Here is a 19,067-nt window from a genome sequence, read left to right as displayed (position 1 = left end):
TTAAATAAACAGTCCATGTTATAATAAGGTTGTTACGCCGAATGACTGATACTATCCTCGTTTTTATAAAACACCTATATTAAAAAATGTCATCTCATTATTTTTGCAGCGGGAACACGTAAGTATGTTAATAAAAACATTTTAAGTTTAAATTAATAGAGTAAACAGTTTCGTAAATAAATAAAACAAATGTGTTATATTTTAGTTGTTTTTATTATATAATATGACAATAGATAAATATATAAAAGGATCTATAAACAGCTTCAGTTCTTCACGGGGTCGATCGTATCTCCTCCTTGAATTTGTCCCCAGCCAATTAACCTGATAAAGTAAAATAAAAAAAATTACCACCATTTTTTTTTTACTTTGGTCGCAAATTCTTCCGACAACAATTGTATTTGTATGCTACCGGTAAGTCGTGCACGCCGACTGTTTACAACTTGCCTAGATAAATTATAAAAAAGGGGGGATAAAGCTGACTTATGATAACATTAAATATACCAGAGATATACAAAAAAATCTTTATTTTACATACAAAGTACTCTGCGGACTGTAGTCATAGCAACGACTTCCGCCAAATTTCATTGAAAGAAATTCAAAAATAGTAGTAATTTTTTAAAGATTTACAAAATTATTTTAAACAAAAAAGAAATACGTTTTTTTAAATCGCTCGCCCACTTTGACACTAGCGCCAACTATTTAGATCTTTCAGCTTTTCTCCCATCGAATTTATTCACAAAGTGACGTAATTCGACACATTATAAAGTCAACTTACCGCCAATGGTTCTCAACACGTCTACTGAGAGCGACCTTTTCTCCGATTTCAGTGCAGACAGGGTTGTTGAGAGCGATCTTGGCTAAATCGGCTTTAGTCGCAATAACTCGTCCGCCGGTACTCAGAGAGCCGATGTTTACGAGCAACATCTAAAATTAATCTAATGTTAACGAGGAAAATAATACTAGAAGACATCAAATGTAAAATAAATAGTACCCTTAAAGTCTAATTACTAGGAAGACAAAACTGACATCATACAGCAATAAAAAATTTGAATCTAAAAATATATTCACAGCTTAAATAAGAATAATTGCGACTTCCAACAAAAATATAGAGGAAATATGAAAACTATATACAATTAAAACAAATTTAAAATAATACTAAAATTCTCAAATTTAAATTACTATTATAAATAAAAAGTTAAAACAATAAATGACCTATAATATTGTAGGAAAGTGTTATTGCTAAAATCTTTTCAAATATCGTAGCGGTCCAAGATGATCTGCTCTACGCAGTCTCCACCCCCAGCATCCCTATACATCTCAATATACCTAAAATTGTATTTTGCCCGGTGACTTGTGTGAAATTAAGAGATGGAGATGTTACCTCGTGGCGGGTGAGTTTCTGCACCTTGGCTGCCTTCTTGTCACCTTCAGTGCGCACTCCCAGCAGTCGCTTCAGCAGATGATACGACACCTCCAGCTTCACAAAGATGCCCGGCAAAGTGCCAACAGCACCGAGCACCTTACCGCACAAAATACAACATTACATTGACACGAATAAATTATATTATTGACTATATTCGAATAGAAATAAGCCATGATTTTTGATGTGAAACATCTATAGGATCACTTGTAAACCAAATTGTTGGTGTGGCGACGCTTGCCGTGGCGACGGGTCGCCACGCTATACTAAGGTATACATATATATATTATTTTAATAATATTTAATATTATTATTCATTCATTCATTCCTTCCTTCCTTCATTCATTTGTAATTTATTTATTTACTAGCTGTGCCCGCGACTTCGTCCGCGTGAAATACTATTTTGGGTAGCGTTTTTTTTGGGCTAATTATTTTATTTAACCAACGTGCTATGCTTTGATGTATGTAGAAGAACATAGAAAGAGGTGTGCCCGGACCGCGCCAAATGTAGGTCCTGGGTCTCTGCCTACCCCTCTGGGTTACGGGTCGTGAATTATGTTGTTGTTGTGGTTTTTACTTAAACTTATAAAAAATGCCAAAAAATATAAAACTTACAAAATATTCACATAAACATCTTCCCATACAAACATTCATCCCCTATTCCATGTTGTTACATTGCAACCTTGAGGGTTAAAGATTTACAAATTTAAAATGTCATATTTATTTATATCAGATCAGCAACCTAAAAAACTAAGCTTCTAACTGTAAAAATGACGATACTTCCATACAAATTTCCACCCTCACTTTCAGCCTCTTATAACCCTTTTTTCGCGTTAAAAAGTAGGTTTTGTCCTTCATCAGGCTCTAGACTAAATATTGGTAAGGGTAACATCAAAACATGTTAAACAAAACATTCACCAAAACCTTACATATTGCCTAACAAAATTTCATCCCCTATTGTTATTTAGCACTATTGGGGGCAAAATTTTTACAAAAATTTAATTTCCTATTTATTTATATAGAATTAGTAACCTCAAAAATAAGTTTCAAGCTTCTAACTGTAAAAAAAGACGATGCTTCCATACAATTTTCCACCCCCTCTTTCAACCCCTTGCAACCCCCCTTTCGCGTTAAAATCTAGCCTACGTCTTTCCTCAGGCTCTAGACTAAATATTGGCAAAGATAACAGCAAAACATATTAAACAAAACATTCACCAAAACCGAGCATATTGCCAATCAAAATTTCATCCCCTATTGTTATTAACGCCCTTGGGGGTAAAATTTTACAAAAATTTAATTTCATATTTATCTTTATCAAATTAGTAGCCTTGAAAATAAGTTTCAACCTTCTACCTGGAAAATGACGATAATTCTATACAAACTTTCACCCCCACTTTCAACCCCTTCAAACCCCTTTTTCGCGTTAAAATGTAGCCTACGTCTTTCCTCAGGCTCTAGACTAAATATTGGTAAGGGTTACAGCAAAGCATATTAAACAAAACATTCACCAAAACCGAATATATTGCAAAACAAAATTTCATCCCCTATTGTTATTTAGCACCCTTGGGGGTAAAATTTTTCCAAAAATTTAATTTCATATTTATCTTTATCAAATTAGCCTTGAAAATAAGTTTCAATCTTCTACCTGTAAAAATGACGATAATTCCATACAAACTTTCACCCCCACTTTCAACCCCTTACAACCCCTTTTTCGCGTTAAAATGTAGCCTATGTCCATCCTCAGGCTCTAGACTATCTGTGTACAAAATTTCATTTAAATCGGTTCAGTAGTTTTTGCGTGAAAGCAAGACAGACAGACAGACAGACAGACAGACAGAGTTACTTTCGCATTTATAATATTAGTAAGGATTAGTAAGGATTAATATTTTATGCATATTACTTGTACACACACGATGTTTCACATCTGCCAGGCGTCCCATGACGGCTCACGTTTTTTTTTTATTGTAAATTAACATTGACATTTCGTCATTTCAAGACGTTAAAACCACGGCTGTATACTTTGAATTTCAATAGGAATCAAAGACGGATGTCATTATCAGTCACAACAATGACTATGGGGCATAAATTTAATATGTTCAGTGTACTATGGCCAGACCGACTGGTGAGAGATGAGGGATGAGAGGGATACATACCTGTCCGACGAGCCTGTCAGCGCGACAGAGCGTGGGCTCTATCTTGGTGCCGACACCGATGAGTCCACCTGGCACCGCGTACTGCAGCTCGTTCTGTTCCGCGAACAGTGACACGATGCGCGAGAAGATCGGCTGACACGTCAGACGACCCTCAGCATCCTTGCTCACTAACCCTGGTCGCACCTGCGCACGCGCACATCATTTTAGTCCAATTCAATGGAAATAACAATAAAAAAAATTGAGAGGTGTGTTGGGACACCCGGATGGAACGAAGTTCCTTTCAATTAATTAGTGAAGGAACCAATGTTTATTCTATGAATAAAAAACTTAAGTCTTCACAAGAAGTACATTTTATTTCTATGAATTTTCGTTATATATTGTCACGTCGTTGCCATGGTGAAGTAGCGCTCATTCGTCGTTAACATACTTACTATAGCAAAAAGTGTCGTGACAACTTTTCGTAAGAATTTTTTCCGTCTAGCCCCCTTTCACAACGCGCGATAAGGAACTTCGTTCCAAAATCCTTTATCAAACTATGCTTTAATTAGAAAGGAACAACTTTATACGTTCATTATTACTTACTAATTATTAGTTAGATTACCTCAATCTCCATTCCCACAGTGAGTACGCCCTGCAGTATGGAGCCGCCGGCGACTCCGCCCCGCAAGTCGTCAACCTCGCAGCCAGGCTTGTTCACGTCGAAAGACCTGATCACGATCATCCGCGGGGGAGACGTGAAGTCCCGCAGCGGTACTGGGATTTTCTTTGTTATATATTCACACAGAACCTGCATAAAAAAAATCATATATTCACTATTCATAAATTAGTTTCAACGTAAGGCGATCCAATTAATGGGGATAGTGCTGCAAACATGTCAAATATTGCAGAAACGTGTTACGTGTGGATGAGGTTTTATAAAGTAGAGCGAGAAACTTCCCGGTGAACGACCTTCATTAGCGAGAAATTTGGATTTGTGAAAAAATTATATAAACGAGAAAGATATCGCGGTCCCTTGAACTCTCGCTTATCCCGGTTCGGCTGTATTGTATAAAAAGTAAGTTATTCTATAAGATGACATAAAAAATAACAAATCGTGTCTTTACAAAGTGATATTTAACAAAGATACCTCAATGTTATATTTGAGTTGGGCAGATATTGGTATGATGGGCGAGCCCTCGGCCACGGTGCCCTGCACGAACTTGACGATCTGCTCGTGCTGCTCCTTGGCCTGCCCCTCCTTTACCAGGTCTATCTTGTTCTGCAGGATCAGGATGTGTTTCAATTTCATTATTTCTATCGCGGCCAAGTGCTCGCTAGTTTGAGGCTGGGGGCACGACTCGTTTCCTGTATAAAAAAAGTACAATAATTTTAATTCCTTTCTAACAGAGAAATGTAGTTAACCTTTATATTTTTTTCTATAAATCTAAATATGATTTAAAACTGTCACAAAAGAGCAAATTATAAACATTATGGCATTACCATAAAAAAAAACATGCGTCAACCCTTTTATACCGTAATACTAGCATTAGCGCCCGACGTGGATTTTTGACAAATACTGGTTACTGAAAAACTTTTATTCCTAGACTTGTGAAATGCGAAATGAATGAAAATTTACCAATAAATAATGAAGTACTTCTACCGAAAGCATTGTGGTGATACATAATAAAGTTAAAATATATAACCACGTTTACGTCAATAATATCAATCAGCGGTGGTCAATGGGTTCAAAACACATGTTTAACTAAATAGTATCTAACAGTATTTTTTGGAGTAATACAGTATCAGTCGGTTGGAGAGAAATTGATCTATTTTTCTTCTCTCTTGCATACAGAGTAAATAAAATATTTTTTTGATAGATTATTGGGTTCGGGCGTAAATCTACTACTGTAGAGGTAGCTTTTATTACCAGCGATAAGTAGTAACGCTGCGTCCATAACAGCAGCTCCGTTAAGCATGGTTGCCATGAGGATGTCGTGTCCGGGGCAATCTACGAAGCTGACGTGACGCACGAGTTGGAACCGACCGGTGCACGCGGGTCGCAGGCAAGGGAAGTTGTCGTCCTTAGACGACCCGCCGGAGATATAACTCGTCGGGCGGGGACACTTCGGATTATCGCATTTGTAGATCTTTGCATTGGCATAACCTAAAAACATATTTCTTTATACACTTTGATACTTACGAATTTCTATGTATGAAGATAATCAGGCTTGATTTTCGCAGTTGAATAAAAATACAACTGCCATACAGTTAAGGTGGTTTCTAACTCACTCTTAGAATTATTGAAGAACAAATGGTAAATAATTTCAACATGAAGCCCTTTTACTATGAAATACCCATAACAAATTTTGTATTTACTATATATAACATTATGTAGAAGTTTATTTAAAATAAAACTCAGGGAATCGCTATTAAGAATTGCTTATTTCTTTTCGTTTACCATTTCAAAAGATTTTACCCTGGGTATTTCCTTTAACCCACACACTTTTTCAAAATAAAATAGTCTTTTCACATTTATTGCATTTAATTAACTAAAGTATATAGAAATAGTAAATAATAACTAAATACTAGCTAAAACATTAAATATGTACTTAGATCCGATGACGGAAAAAGAAAAAAATATCAAAAGAAAAATAGTTTAACTTACTTTAACTTTTCTAAACATAAATCATAAGTTCTTCAAAATGTTAACACAAAGTTATTAAACCTTAATATATTTATATTCAAAAATACACTAACATTAACAAGTTACTTATCAAAAATTATTTATTATATAAATAAACGATTTTGTAGTTAATACACAAACATTATTTAACTGTTATTGTAGGTTTCTGAAACAAAAATCCCCGTTTAAAAAATATTGTTATCTATATTTTGTCAAAGACATAACTATATGTATTATATAGAGATTTTGGTCTCAGAAACCAATGGTTGTTTATTCATCTTGTTCTTTTCTCTCTTTGAGCATTAGATTTATTTTTATGTATTTATAATTTATAACATATTTTATTAACAAGTCCTTTCAAACTTTATATTAATCCTATTTATAGTGGTCTCAATTTTTGTGATTCCATACTAAAGTGATAATTATTTGGACATATTGAACATTGTAACAATCATATGTATATAATGTATATAATATTGTATGTAGTATTAATCTGGAGTAGTAATATAGTTGATTTTTATTTGATACATTGTTCCAGCTCTAATGCAAGGGACAAGGCAATATTCTATAATTTAAATACAGCCAGCAATAGTCACTGTACCGAACTGAGCGGTTGCAATTTATTAATAACACAATTTGTTACTTAAGAAACCAAAAAACTCGACTAACTATAGCCCTATGACACTCAAGGTCATATTATGAATCAAATGAAATATAATTCGTCAAGATTGGTTCAATCGTTTATGCTGTAGGTGGTTACATTAAAATAACTTACATATAAACCCATAACACAAAAATTATGATTGAACATGCAGGACTAAAACAAAATAATGCTGAAGTAGAATGGCAGTGTTGATAGAGAAGTCTTAAAACTAACGTAATAGTTGACATTTAACATAAACTCCTTAACGCAAAAACGTATTGTTTGAAAAAAAAAACGAAAACAGACCCATAACCAATTACTAATACTTTGCAAGAATTAAACAGTCTCTTAGTACACAATAGGTAGCATCTAGATTTTATATTGATTATTCTAGATTTTTCTTATTAACATATCTTACATTGCAAGTCTCTTTCCCATGTCATTTTTATTGTGATAATTTTATATAAAATACGTAAATTTCGTATATAATTATGTATCTTTAAACATATACATATCCTACACATATAATATATCCTAGAAGTATTTGTTTCCTTGGTTAATTATTTTTGATGCAAAAGAACCTTTTCTATTATAATTCATAGACAACATATTGAAAAATTAGAACATTGGTTTGTAAGTCAAAAAACATAATGATATATTACATTACGAAATTGTATGATTCAGTTATAATTTGCTAATACAAAACTTGCTTTATTGAGATTCAAACTAGAAGTTGTTTATTGTTTCATTTTTAGCCGACTTCAAAAAGAAGGAGGTCATAAATTATTCACCTCAGACAGTAATATAATTATCAGAACAAATATTTCCTACATTTTAGAGACCCACATTTACATTCTGTATTTTTAAGGGATGTATTACTTTGCTGTTGAATTTCAAACCTCGATTTAGATGGAGAACTAGGTTCTATTGCCATACTTGCTTCTGCAGTATTCGGACTGACCCTATCAACATCTTCTCCATTTACAGATCCATTGACACTGTCAGGTATACCTGATGGATTATTTACATCTGTCACTTCACAATCTGATGATTTCTGCAAATAATCGAAACATATCTCCTCCCCTGGCTCAATGTCACGTGTCGCGAACAATGCTAACATAGGAAGGTTGGGATCGAGACAATCTGCCCATACCGCCCAAACACCTAAGTTTGGATCACAAGAATGATTAATAAAATGTGACACATTACCTAAATGTGCTGCATCAACAACATACGGATTTTCAACAGAATTAAAATCAAGGTCAAACAAATAAGTCAATCCATTAGCATCATATTCTCTACCTCTTTTCTCCGCTTCTTCAAATGTTATAACTTCACCAACATACTGACACAAAAATTGTCCATTTTTTATTTTTTGTTCAGCCCGTACACCCCAACCACAACCATTTGATGTTCGGAATATTGTTAATTTAACATTTCTTCCCCTTTGAACTACTCGATTGGTGCATTCTATTGAGCATTTACATGCTTTATTGCATTCATAAATTGGTATGCCCGAGGCAATCCGTAATCTTTTATTGTATGCATACGCAAAGATACCACCTTGCATGCCACAACAAGACTTTGATCTACAGTTACATGATGTACATTCACAACCAATTGGTGGATTCTCAGGAATAACAACTCCAACACCAGGTATGGAATGATTAATATAAGTGAAATTTTCCGGTGGCCCTGCGAAGTCTACATTATTTTCAACACTTAACCGCTTGCAGTCGTCTACTTGATTTAAATGCTCCTCCCATTCCTGAAGTGCCATAATTTGTCGACATCGTTTTCTTGCTGCTACATACAGCTGTAACAAGTTTCGACCATTTTGTACCAGCTCTGCAGCATGACATTCATCTTGTTCCCTTAACAAAATCATAGCTAGCAATTTAATTGTTAAACTCTGCCTCAAATTTGATATTGAATCTTCATCAACCTCATCTATTCTTTTCAGGAGATTTTCTTCACTTAATAAATTATCAAAGGATAATTCTTTCTTCAGTGTTTCAATATTTTCACAATATCTAAGCTCCTTCTGCAGTAAAAAACTCTTCAATATATCTGGGCAGTTATCCAAGTGATCAATAGGTTCCCATGTATTTTCACTATCAGGCCAACCTTTCCATTTGATATGAAAATACTCATTTCCAGATTCAAATTTGAAACCAATTATTTTCTCAATAATAAATTCATCTTCTTTCTTTTGTTTAATCTTCTTTTGTTTTTTTGATGGAGGTAATACTTCAGGTTCTGGTGACAAGGCTCTTTTCCTTGACCTTCTTATTTTCTCGTAAAATATGTTTTCTATCTTTTCTTCAGCCATATCATGGTACACTCTTATATAAGATTCCGACAGGCGCTCTGCAACATACCATGTGATTTAATTATTATTTGTTCTAATTTTCTTTTAGATCATAAAGTATCAATATTAAGAGATATCCTAAATAATTCAGATTCTATTCACATGGTACATTGCAAAGGTCTGTTTATATATAAAGCTAAGACTGGAAATGTTTTCAAAAGTTATACAAAATTAACTCTAACCATAGTTTTCCACTTCTGAAACAACTGTATACAAATTATTCTAATTTTTCATTCAAAGTATAAGAGAGATGTCAAAATTGTTTTCTATGGAAATCACAAGGAATGTATCACAATGGAAAGCTACATTAATTTTTTCACAGATAAATATAAGTCACTAGATGAGAGCAGGAGGTTTTATACATAGGTGCTATAAATTTGTATAAATTGCGTTATGGATAAAGTAAGACTTAAGCTATGCTGAACACATGTGCACAAAAACTCCCGGATAATATTAACAAAATTATAAACCATTGTGTCCAATCACATATTAAATAAATGTAGATTGTTTATTATTTTAGAAGTTCCTAATATTATCATTTCATTAGTTAACTGGAAATATTCCTGAAAATTGGAATAAAAAGCCTTGGAATATCCTCAAATCAACATGTACGTCGATCATTGTCACACTATTTTTGAGCAATTTTACTGAGAATGCATAATAACAAAACATCAACGCAAAATGTTTCTATATTAAAGGAAGAAGAACTTACCTAATTTAATAGTAATATTTCTCTCAAGCTCGTTTTTGAATCTGACAGTTTGGACACCTGATATGGCCTTTACCACTGTTGACTTTCCATGAGCTACATGACCGATAGTACCAATGTTGATGGTGGCTTGTCTTGATATAACTTCAGGTGATAAAGCTGATAACTTTGTAACATCCTGAAAAGAAGATACTCTTGTAACCGAAGAAATTTGCTAACAAAACCGTAATATATATATTACGTTTCCTCTAGTTAGTTCAATAAAAGTAATAATCTTAACATAATCAAATGTTTTATATACAAATAGCATTATTTTCTCAAAATAAAAATTTCCAGCTTACAAGTTTGGTTAGGTCTTGCTGATGCAAGTTTGACTGTACACTTCGGCCCTCATTTGAAGCCATTTTCAAATTGTAAACTCAATTATATAGTAGAAATTAGAAGTTTAACTATATTCAAGTAAATTAATTCAAGCTAAAGTAATTGTAAACTACATAAGTACTTCTACAAGATTGCACTCTGTGGCGTGGCTCACAAAGACATCAGACATTTACACCATTACCGTCACCCATCACGATCAAGTTGACATTTGACTTAAAAAAATCAAAACGTTGGAGAGAAAAGAATATATTATCTGTATTCCGTTTACCGATAGAAGCAAACGCAAACTGCAAACTGTTTCACTGCACTTGTAATTTGATTATCACGGTTGATCCTCAAAAAAACTTTTTTACATAGAAGCAGGAAGATGCAATTTATAATAGTTCACTAAATTTTTCATAATAAAAACATTTCATAATTTTATTTTCTCATGTCCTCACGCTTAGGTTTTGTGTATATTTATATTCTATATACCTGACAACAGTTTGACAGTTTGACTGTCTGTATGTCTTTTAACTGGCTATTTGTTTGTCTGTGGTTGTCTGATTGTCTGTCAGAGTCAGACATCGATCCAATATCGTGTAAATTTTAAGGAATAGTAGAATATACTACGATACTTAATATGTCTCTGATCAAGACAAATATGATTGTAATTATTTAACTTAATTTCAAATATACTAAATTATTTTACACATAATATAAAAAAGTCATTACGTAATATTGTCCTCAGGTGCGGTCGCTGAGCACATCTTCTGCAGCATCTCAACTTATCAAACCCACCGTTCAAGTGTTCGGCTTGGAAGGCAGATATGCTACTGCTTTATATTCTGCTGCTTCCAAATCCAAGAGCTTAGATGTTGTGGAGAAAGAGTTGCGCCAGTTCCAGCAGTCTATCAAGGCTGATGCTAAACTGAAAGAATTTATCATCAATCCTACTTTGAAGAGAAGTTTGAAAGTGGACGCCTTAAAACATGTTTCATCAAAGGTTGATAACTTACAAAATTGAAAGTTTTATTTATTACATTATTGTAGATATTAATTTTTTACCCTAAAACTCTTGTTTTTAGGTCAACCTCTCAGCTACTACTAGCAATTTGCTGGGCCTCATGGCTGAAAACGGTCGACTTGGCAAATTAGATGCTGTTATCAATGCCTTCAAGATCATGATGGCAGGACACAGAGGTGAAGTAACTTGTGAAGTTATCACTGCAAAACCTTTAGATCAAGCTCAAAGACAAAGCTTGGAAGCTGCTTTAAAGGTACTTCAAAGTAATTTATAATCTCATAGAAAAATTTATACACCTTACAACAGTAACAGCAGTAGTAGTTCCTAGAATATAAATTCTCCATATTTGGCTATAATATAGTGGGATAAATATGAGATATTTTCATTTATTTAAGGAATAAAATTATTTAAATATACAAAATCTTATTGGATAAACAATCACTACACTAAGTCTTTTTTAACAGAGTTTTTTGAAGAATATCAATAAATTTTTCTTCTCCATCAATGTGGATAAAAAAATTACTAACAACCAGATTTTAATGTTATTACGCACATTACATTTAATAAAAGTATGTTCTAATGTTTATGAAGTATGTTTTACCAAGGCTGCCATGTAGAATTTCACATTCCTCTGTTTACTTAATTTAGGCATTAGATAGAAATAAGGGATATAGGAATAGTACGAACACTAAAACTTTACACTTTTATTTTTTTAGCTTTTTATTATGACAATATATTTTGATGCATAATTAGATAACTTTCAATTATGTATTTTTTTTTAATTACAGAAATTCCTGAAAGGTAATGAGTCAATCCAACTCACATCAAAAGTTGATCCTTCCCTGATTGGTGGAATGATTGTATCTATTGGAGACAAATATGTAGACATGAGTGTTGCCAGCAAAGTTAAGAAGTACACAGAGATCATCAGTGCTGCTGCTTAAAGAAAAAAACAATAAAATCACCTAGATGATATGGCAATCAATCATGTCATGGATTAGTAAATGATTAAATTAAACAGTTATGTGTAACACAGTTCATTTTTGTTTTTATTACTTTATGTACCAATTCTTTTCTTTTTTTTTGTCTGGTGATACAATTAAGATCACATCACTTACATGCAGGCTGTCCTAAAAAGTTCATCTTTATTACAGTACTAGCAGTTTGTTAAGCAAGTCTAGATAATAATAAGCAGCAGACAACAAGACAATTGTGGATAACATTGTAAATATTATAGTGCCATGGAATGTATGAAATTTAGCCATATATTGCAGAATTAAAGGAATTTCTCAAATGTAGAATAAAGATTTGATAAGAAACATAATACAATTAGTAGTGTGCCAAATGAGTATATCTGCACCACAATCAACATTGTCACATCAACGTTATAACAAACATTTAAATCTTAGCAAAACTAAAAGGAAGTTAGTTGTAATTTTGTAGCCTAAATACCTTGCCTTTAAAAATGAGGTTGTTTTATTTATTTTCCTCTAGCATTGTAGTAGTATCTAGGTTGATTTTTTAAATAATTACGATTTACATAGGTAGAAAAATCCACTCAATTTATATAAATTAGAATTGCCGTTACTGTTTCTAAGTAACTGTTCATAAAAAGATGCTACTAAGTGCCAACACCTTTTCAGGCATGACCAAAAGTTGTGTAATTTGCATGGTACTTGTTCAGGTTATGGGTTTTGACAACAATAACTAGTTAAAGAAAAAATGAAACAGCATGTAAAAGAACAAAAATTTAATGTGCTCTTCTGCACTCAAACTTAAAACATAACTAAATTATAACGAAATAGTCTTTGTGTGCACACAATATTTACTTTATATCTTTAAAGGTTCAACAATTATGTTTTTGAGATCATCTATTGTGCCTGAGATCATTTGTACAATTGGCAATGGCAATATTCCTTTAGCCTTCCGCTGGGGCTGTTTCGCCTTTCAAAAGTGCATTTTCCGCTTCCAGTTCAGCGATGCGAGCCCTAGCTGCTTCTAATTCATCTTCTCCACCGTCAGTACCGAGATGTTTACGAACGTATTCCAAGGCGTCTTCAGGTTTATCTGGTTCTTCGTACAAGCTAACCAGCACTTTCGTCAATGCGTCCATAACCCCGGCTCTTTCTAAATATCGTCTAAACTCCTCTCTTTTAGAGTCAATGGGCTATAAACAATATACACATTAGGCTTACATTGGATTGTTTTATAAAACATACTTAATAACATGTTCCAATCATCACAAATTTAGCAAGAGGTTACATTATGATGTTTAAAAAAAAGGCAACTTACTTTGTAAGACGACATTATTTATAAGTTTTTGCTATATGTAAATTAATAAATAATATAAGAATAATTCTTCAGTTTAAATCTGCAACGATAAAATTCCCTTTGCTATTTGACAACAGGTTGACAGCTTGTATTTTCTTCAGTTAATGAGATAATTTGTCGTTTTGTTTAAGCCTGTTATATTAGTTTGACTTATGTTTAAAAAAATATTTAATTTCCACAAAGTGTGTATGATAATATATTAAATTTTCTCTAATAACTAATTTTGAGAGTTTTTTATTATGTAATTTTTTTTTATTAATGTTGTATGAAAACTTTGAAAGTAGGAGGTTCCCAAACGGTTTATATACTTATTTAAAACTCTGTAACCTAAAAAAAGATTTATTGAAGCCATTTATTATTTATTTATTTATTGATACAAGGATATCTGAGGCGATGAGACAAGCGCTGCCATAGAAAATGACGTAAAAAAAAATATGACAGCTACAATATAAAGTGAACTGAACCTAGATCAGACCCAGGAATCTTCCATACTTGTGGTTCAACCTAGGATCGAGTATATTCTTTATCTGAGGGTTCAACGCGAATATAATACCGCCATCTCTCGATATACCCTATGAAACATTTAGCCACTTACATACACATTTAATATTAGTATATGGGGTATATCGACAGATGACGTTAGTTCTATTAGGGTGACAAAAAATCGTTGAGGGCTCTCTTTCTCTGTATATATGTTATTGTACTCTTTAATCTAGATATTTTAACAGATCGCTGTTAACCCGTTTTAAGTTTCAATTTAGTTTGCCCTCACTTGTTAATAGAATATATTTACTATACTTTTTGTTTGCCATTTCGGTCTATAGATGCCACTAGCACTGCTTCAAGTTTAAGTTTTTGTAGCTTTAGAAAGAAATACACTTTACACTTTTTTGTTAACTATTTATTAAAGGTCTTATGACATGAACCAAAGTTAAGCTAAAGAACATAATATTAAATTCAATTAAAGCAAAGCTGTTTAAATTAACATATATTAAGGTTAAAAGTTACATTAAACAATGTGTTTCAAGAAAAGAAAATACATTAAGCTCTTACTGCACACACTTAGAGCCATCCAATAGTTTTACTGTAGATTTGTTTTAACAAAATCTACAGCAAGAGTCTCTTAGTGACAATTAATATGTGTGTCAGTAAATAAATGCTGTGATACTAAATTTAAGATTCATCATCACTGCCAGCTGGTTGTTTAGGTTTGGGTCCACCAGCTCTCTTTGCCATTATAATTTGATTCACTTTCAAAATAGTGGTAGCCACGCCAACTGCATATTTGATACCCCAATGCTTAAGGAGGAATGCATCTAACACTCCTTTGAGTTTTGCATCACAAACTTCACCACTGTCTGAATCAATGTCATATCCATAGGTTTGTTTACCATCCTGAAACATAATATTTAGAATCAATGTTACAAATATAAAAAAGAAAATAAAGTTAATATTAAGATTGTAATGAAATATCTATATATATAAAAGAAAGTCGTGTTAGTTACACCATTTATAACTCAAGAACGGCTGAATCGATTTAACTGAAAATTGGTGGGCAGGTAGCTTAGAACCAGGAAACGGACATAGGATAATTTTTACCCCGTTTTCTTTTTTTTTTTTATTCCGCGCGGACGGAGTCGCGGGAAAAAGCTAGTAAAAAAAAAAAAATTGTGTTTAACACATTCAATGCCAATGTTAAACTTTAACACAAAATTTCATAGTAGTGTGAAATGTGTTAGGACAAACATTAAGTGCATTTTTATACAAGGTGGCAAAGTTTATTCAAGTTATAATATAGAGAAGAGAAAAACTAATACCTTATGTGCCTTGTACAAGTTGTTAATAACTTCAGTTGCATTAGCTCCAGAATTGTCAGCCAATGCCCTCGGAATACTTTCAAGTGCAACTGCAACCTTCCTGACTGCATATTGTTCAAGGCCTGGTAGTGTATCGGCATATTGCAGAAGTTTCTGTGCCAATTCTATCTCCGTTGCTCCAGCTCCGGGTAAGAATCTGAATACAAAGATAATTATATAGTAAAAATATACAAGTTGCTTAAAATATGGATTATGTTTCAGTCAATAACTTACAAATAGGTTAGTAAAAGTTAATGTTGTATATTTTATTTATAATCTCACCTTCCGTCTCTTGTAATAGCTTTGAATGTGTTGACACCATCATCAATTGCTCTCTCTATGTCATCCATATAGTTGTCAGTGGAACCACGAATAACAACTGTTGAAATTCTGGATTCCGAAGCATTCATTACAAATGCTACAACTCTGGTGTCTCCCACTTCATCTACTCGCACTGAATCACAATAACCTTGTTCTTCTGCTGTTGGAGTAGTCAATCTTGGAAGAACCTAAAAAAAATTGCCTCATATATTTCTTGAGATTTAGATATATTTTTTTTGTAGTTAATTAACAAAAAGTATAAAGTGCATAATTCTATTTACTTGTAAATATTATAAAGGATATTTATTTCAACTGTATAAAGAAAAAAGTAGCTATCAAGCACTGAAGTATGAAACCTATGGAAATGAAACGTCAACAAAAAATGCGTGCCACTGTGACGTCATCTGGCCGCTAAACATGGCGGTTTTAGTGCTGCTCAGAAGATTTGAAGGTTATTAGGTTTTATCGATAAACGTTCTTGGCTCATTTTATTTTAATTATTATTGAGTATTAATTATTTGTAGAATTTATAATTTAATCGGAAGTAAATATATTGTTAACTTACTAATATTATAAATGCGAATGTTTGGACGGATGGATGGATGAATGGATGTTTGTTTAAAGGTATCTCCGGAATGGCTCAACGGATTTTGATGAAATTTGGCATAAGATGTAGAGCATAGTCTGGAAGAACACATAGTCTAATAATAGTCGCGAACGACAGCTAGTATATCATAAGTGAGAATGATTCAAAATTTAAACATATCAAGGGACCGCGTGATAAAAAGCACCTTCAGAACATTTATTTTAATTACAAACGTCATTCCTTATGCATATTTGCGACGTAATTATTTACATTTGGCTTCAATTATTTTAAATCACAAGCAAAATATTGATAATTGGTTATTTTGATTTATATCATGACTTTTCGACAACACAAGTACGGCTCTAAAAATGACATTTTGTGCGCTAAACATGGCGGATTTTTCGGCCTCATTAGGTATTTACGTATTTTCATGTTTCATTTTATGTCCGCACTGAAATACTGTTAACTTGTTTTCCTGCGAGTTATAGTGCTGAGTAAGAACGAGATAGATATATGTTTATGTGTGTTCCTTCGAAATGGATGCTATTTGTATAAGTAATTGTACGTATAGAACAATATGTCGCGTCCCTATTATAAAGGTCTATGCTATCAAGATATTTGGTAACTTACTGTGGCATTGACCGTCTTTGCTAAACGGCGCAAGTCAAATTTAGAATTTAGTCGAACTGCCATCACCCCATACTTGTTCAAGAAATGTAGAGCCATATCACCGAATTTAGCACCAGCTACGACAACCTTGACTCCTGCATCTGCAATGTCCTTTATCTGTTTCTCTAGAAGTGATTCCTCTCCGCGACTAAAGTTGAGAAGTTCGTCTGCTGTCTTAATAAGCACTGTGCCCTTGGTCTCTGTTTGTGTAATATCTATGGGACATGAGTAAACAGCTATTTTGGCTTTGGAGGCTGATGTGACATCTCCTTCTACCTCACGCTTGAATACCATGCCAGAAAGAACTTCAGATTGTTGAAGGCCAGCTCCCAGTATCTAAATTGAAAAGTCAGTTCAAAATATATATTTATGTTACATTTTACTTATTTTACAAATTAATAATTTACATACCTTACAAATGCGAACATTGTCAACATTGAATGTAGTTTTTTCTGGTAGAATGGCAATACACGCCTTTGCTACAAGTTGGGCGATAAAGTCTTCATTACCATATTGTTTTGACATAATGGCTGGTTTGATTCCAGTCACAACAGCATCAACATTCTTGTAGTCTTTTATTTCATGGCAAACCAGTTCTGGCAGCAATTCAACACATTTATCAAGAGCTCTTTCATATCCATCTGCGATTTCACTGGGTTTCAGCCCCAATGTTAACAGCTCTTCTGCAGCTTCTAGTAATGCTCCACAGAAAACAATGACAAAGTTGGTACCATCACCAACTTCAGAGTCTTGCATTTGACTTGCCAATACCATTAACTTTGCAGCGGGATGCTCAACGTCGAGCTCTCTGATAATAGTTCCGGCATCACTTGTAACAAATTGTTTCTCAATATGATTGATAATCATTTTATTCATGCCGTTAGGTCCGTAAGCTGAACGAACACTTTGTGCAAATTGTTTACATGCGTTTATATTACTAAATACAGCTTCATCTAAGCCTGTTAACATCTGAAAAGTAGCAAATGAGAAATTTGTAAATAATAAGATTTACGAATTCATTGTGAATAATTTTCATCAACGAATATGCATTTGATTATGGTCATAAATAAACATTTATTGTATTGTCAACTATTTGAACTTTGATTTAAACTATATATTTTTGATTTAAATGCATTTTTCAGCAAAAATAAATTCATACTGGATTGTCGGCATTAGCACACACATGACTCGCCTTTAGTTTTTGGTTATGAATTTAACTTACCCGAGCTCCATCTTTCAGCATCTGAGGTACTCCGGGTGCTTTGGGAACGTGAAGAGCCATTTTTATTGTAAATTATTTTGTGATTATAATTATATTTTCACACAATAAATTAATATTTACGGCACAAAAGCAGAAACGGAATCTATGAAAATGGAAAGACGACACACGAATTAATGTTGCCAGCTTTCTAGCTTTGTCCTGGGTGGGGTTTGCACCAAATCCACCACAACCTAAAAAACTCCCAAAAGTGCTTTATTGAAAAATCTAAATTTTTATGTTAAAAGTTACAAGACACTTAAAAACACGACTGTGTTTTTTTACACACCTAGTAAAATTACTACCAGCATAGGGGGATATACATACTGGAAATATATACAAGGTTATTTTTAAAATACTAATAACCTTGTAGTTTGTAGTACAAGATACCTAACGTCATAAACGATATTATTTGTTCAACGACTTCTAAGCTTTTATCATAACTTAATATTACTAGTACAATATTTATATTATAAATTCGAATGTTTAGATGGATGGATGTTTGTAAGAAGGTGGAATTTGTTACTTCCGGCTACTAATTAAGTTTCTTTTAATTCCGCGCGGACAGAGTCATGGGCGACAGCTAGTACATTAAATAAAAAAGATTTTTTTAAATTACATTTTACTGTAGTCATTTGTAAGTTTATGTTTCATATAGAGAACTCGGAAGACTCGGCGATGTACTCATAAGAAAGGGAAGT

At 33.1% G+C, this 19,067-nt stretch overlaps 4 protein-coding genes across 4 annotated transcripts; 1 reads left to right on the top strand and 3 right to left on the bottom strand.

The window, feature by feature from the left end:
• Positions 1-196: 196 nt before the first annotated feature.
• LOC106714291 (eukaryotic translation initiation factor 2 subunit 3) lies at positions 197-10,535 on the bottom strand. Its single transcript, XM_014507303.2, has 9 exons — positions 10,300-10,535; positions 9,962-10,136; positions 5,480-5,716; positions 4,700-4,917; positions 4,175-4,360; positions 3,574-3,756; positions 1,382-1,519; positions 776-924; positions 197-321 (listed from the first exon to the last, which is right to left on the bottom strand). Exons 1-9 carry the CDS (start codon positions 10,360-10,362, stop codon positions 264-266), a joined length of 1,407 nt encoding a protein of 468 aa, XP_014362789.1. The 5' UTR covers positions 10,363-10,535; the 3' UTR covers positions 197-263.
• Positions 10,536-10,843: 308 nt separating this feature from the next.
• LOC106713841 (ATP synthase subunit O, mitochondrial) lies at positions 10,844-12,383 on the top strand. Its single transcript, XM_014506728.2, has 4 exons — positions 10,844-10,988; positions 11,070-11,324; positions 11,407-11,598; positions 12,134-12,383. The coding sequence occupies exons 1-4, from the start codon at positions 10,962-10,964 to the stop codon at positions 12,287-12,289; spliced, it is 630 nt and encodes a 209-aa protein (XP_014362214.2). The 5' UTR covers positions 10,844-10,961; the 3' UTR covers positions 12,290-12,383.
• A 723-nt stretch (positions 12,384-13,106) lies between these two features.
• On the bottom strand, positions 13,107-13,765 carry LOC106713968 (c-Myc-binding protein). The gene is made up of 2 exons (XM_014506881.2): positions 13,638-13,765; positions 13,107-13,512 (listed from the first exon to the last, which is right to left on the bottom strand). Exons 1-2 carry the CDS (start codon positions 13,650-13,652, stop codon positions 13,264-13,266), a joined length of 264 nt encoding a protein of 87 aa, XP_014362367.1. The 5' UTR covers positions 13,653-13,765; the 3' UTR covers positions 13,107-13,263.
• An 813-nt stretch (positions 13,766-14,578) lies between these two features.
• LOC106713629 (T-complex protein 1 subunit theta) lies at positions 14,579-18,511 on the bottom strand. The gene is made up of 6 exons (XM_014506469.2): positions 18,331-18,511; positions 17,520-18,077; positions 17,070-17,444; positions 15,815-16,041; positions 15,494-15,689; positions 14,579-15,071 (listed from the first exon to the last, which is right to left on the bottom strand). Exons 1-6 carry the CDS (start codon positions 18,388-18,390, stop codon positions 14,850-14,852), a joined length of 1,638 nt encoding a protein of 545 aa, XP_014361955.1. The 5' UTR covers positions 18,391-18,511; the 3' UTR covers positions 14,579-14,849.
• Between the last annotated feature and the right edge of the window lie 556 nt (positions 18,512-19,067).

The sequence above is a fragment of the Papilio machaon genome, chromosome 11 (assembly GCF_912999745.1).
Source record: "Papilio machaon chromosome 11, ilPapMach1.1, whole genome shotgun sequence".
NCBI classification, from domain to species: domain Eukaryota; kingdom Metazoa; phylum Arthropoda; class Insecta; order Lepidoptera; family Papilionidae; genus Papilio; species Papilio machaon.
This window is presented reverse-complemented; position numbering and strand designations above follow the sequence as displayed.

What these genes read in the sequence shown, in the direction of transcription:
- LOC106714291 (XM_014507303.2), bottom strand. Translation starts at nt 10,362, where the DNA reads ATGGCTTCAAATGAGGGCCGAAGTGTACAGTCAAACTTGCATCAGCAA. An exon ending in AGCGTTACTACTTATCGCTG is followed by an intron (nt 4,918 to 5,479) that starts GTAATAAAAGCT and finishes TTTTTTATACAG; the next exon opens with GAAACGAGTCGTGCCCCCAG. An exon ending in CTGACAGGCTCGTCGGACAG is followed by an intron (nt 1,520 to 3,573) that starts GTATGTATCCCT and finishes TTGTGCGGTAAG; the next exon opens with GTGCTCGGTGCTGTTGGCAC.
- LOC106713841 (XM_014506728.2), top strand. Translation starts at nt 10,962, where the DNA reads ATGTCTCTGATCAAGACAAATATGATT. An exon ending in TGATCAAGACAAATATGATT is followed by an intron (nt 10,989 to 11,069) that starts GTAATTATTTAA and finishes TATTGTCCTCAG; the next exon opens with GTGCGGTCGCTGAGCACATC. An exon ending in TAAAACATGTTTCATCAAAG is followed by an intron (nt 11,325 to 11,406) that starts GTTGATAACTTA and finishes TCTTGTTTTTAG; the next exon opens with GTCAACCTCTCAGCTACTAC.
- LOC106713629 (XM_014506469.2), bottom strand. Translation starts at nt 18,390, where the DNA reads ATGGCTCTTCACGTTCCCAAAGCACCCGGAGTACCTCAGATGCTGAAA. An exon ending in ACAATGTTCGCATTTGTAAG is followed by an intron (nt 17,445 to 17,519) that starts GTATGTAAATTA and finishes TTTTCAATTTAG; the next exon opens with ATACTGGGAGCTGGCCTTCA. An exon ending in ACTTGTACAAGGCACATAAG is followed by an intron (nt 15,072 to 15,493) that starts GTATTAGTTTTT and finishes ATTATGTTTCAG; the next exon opens with GATGGTAAACAAACCTATGG.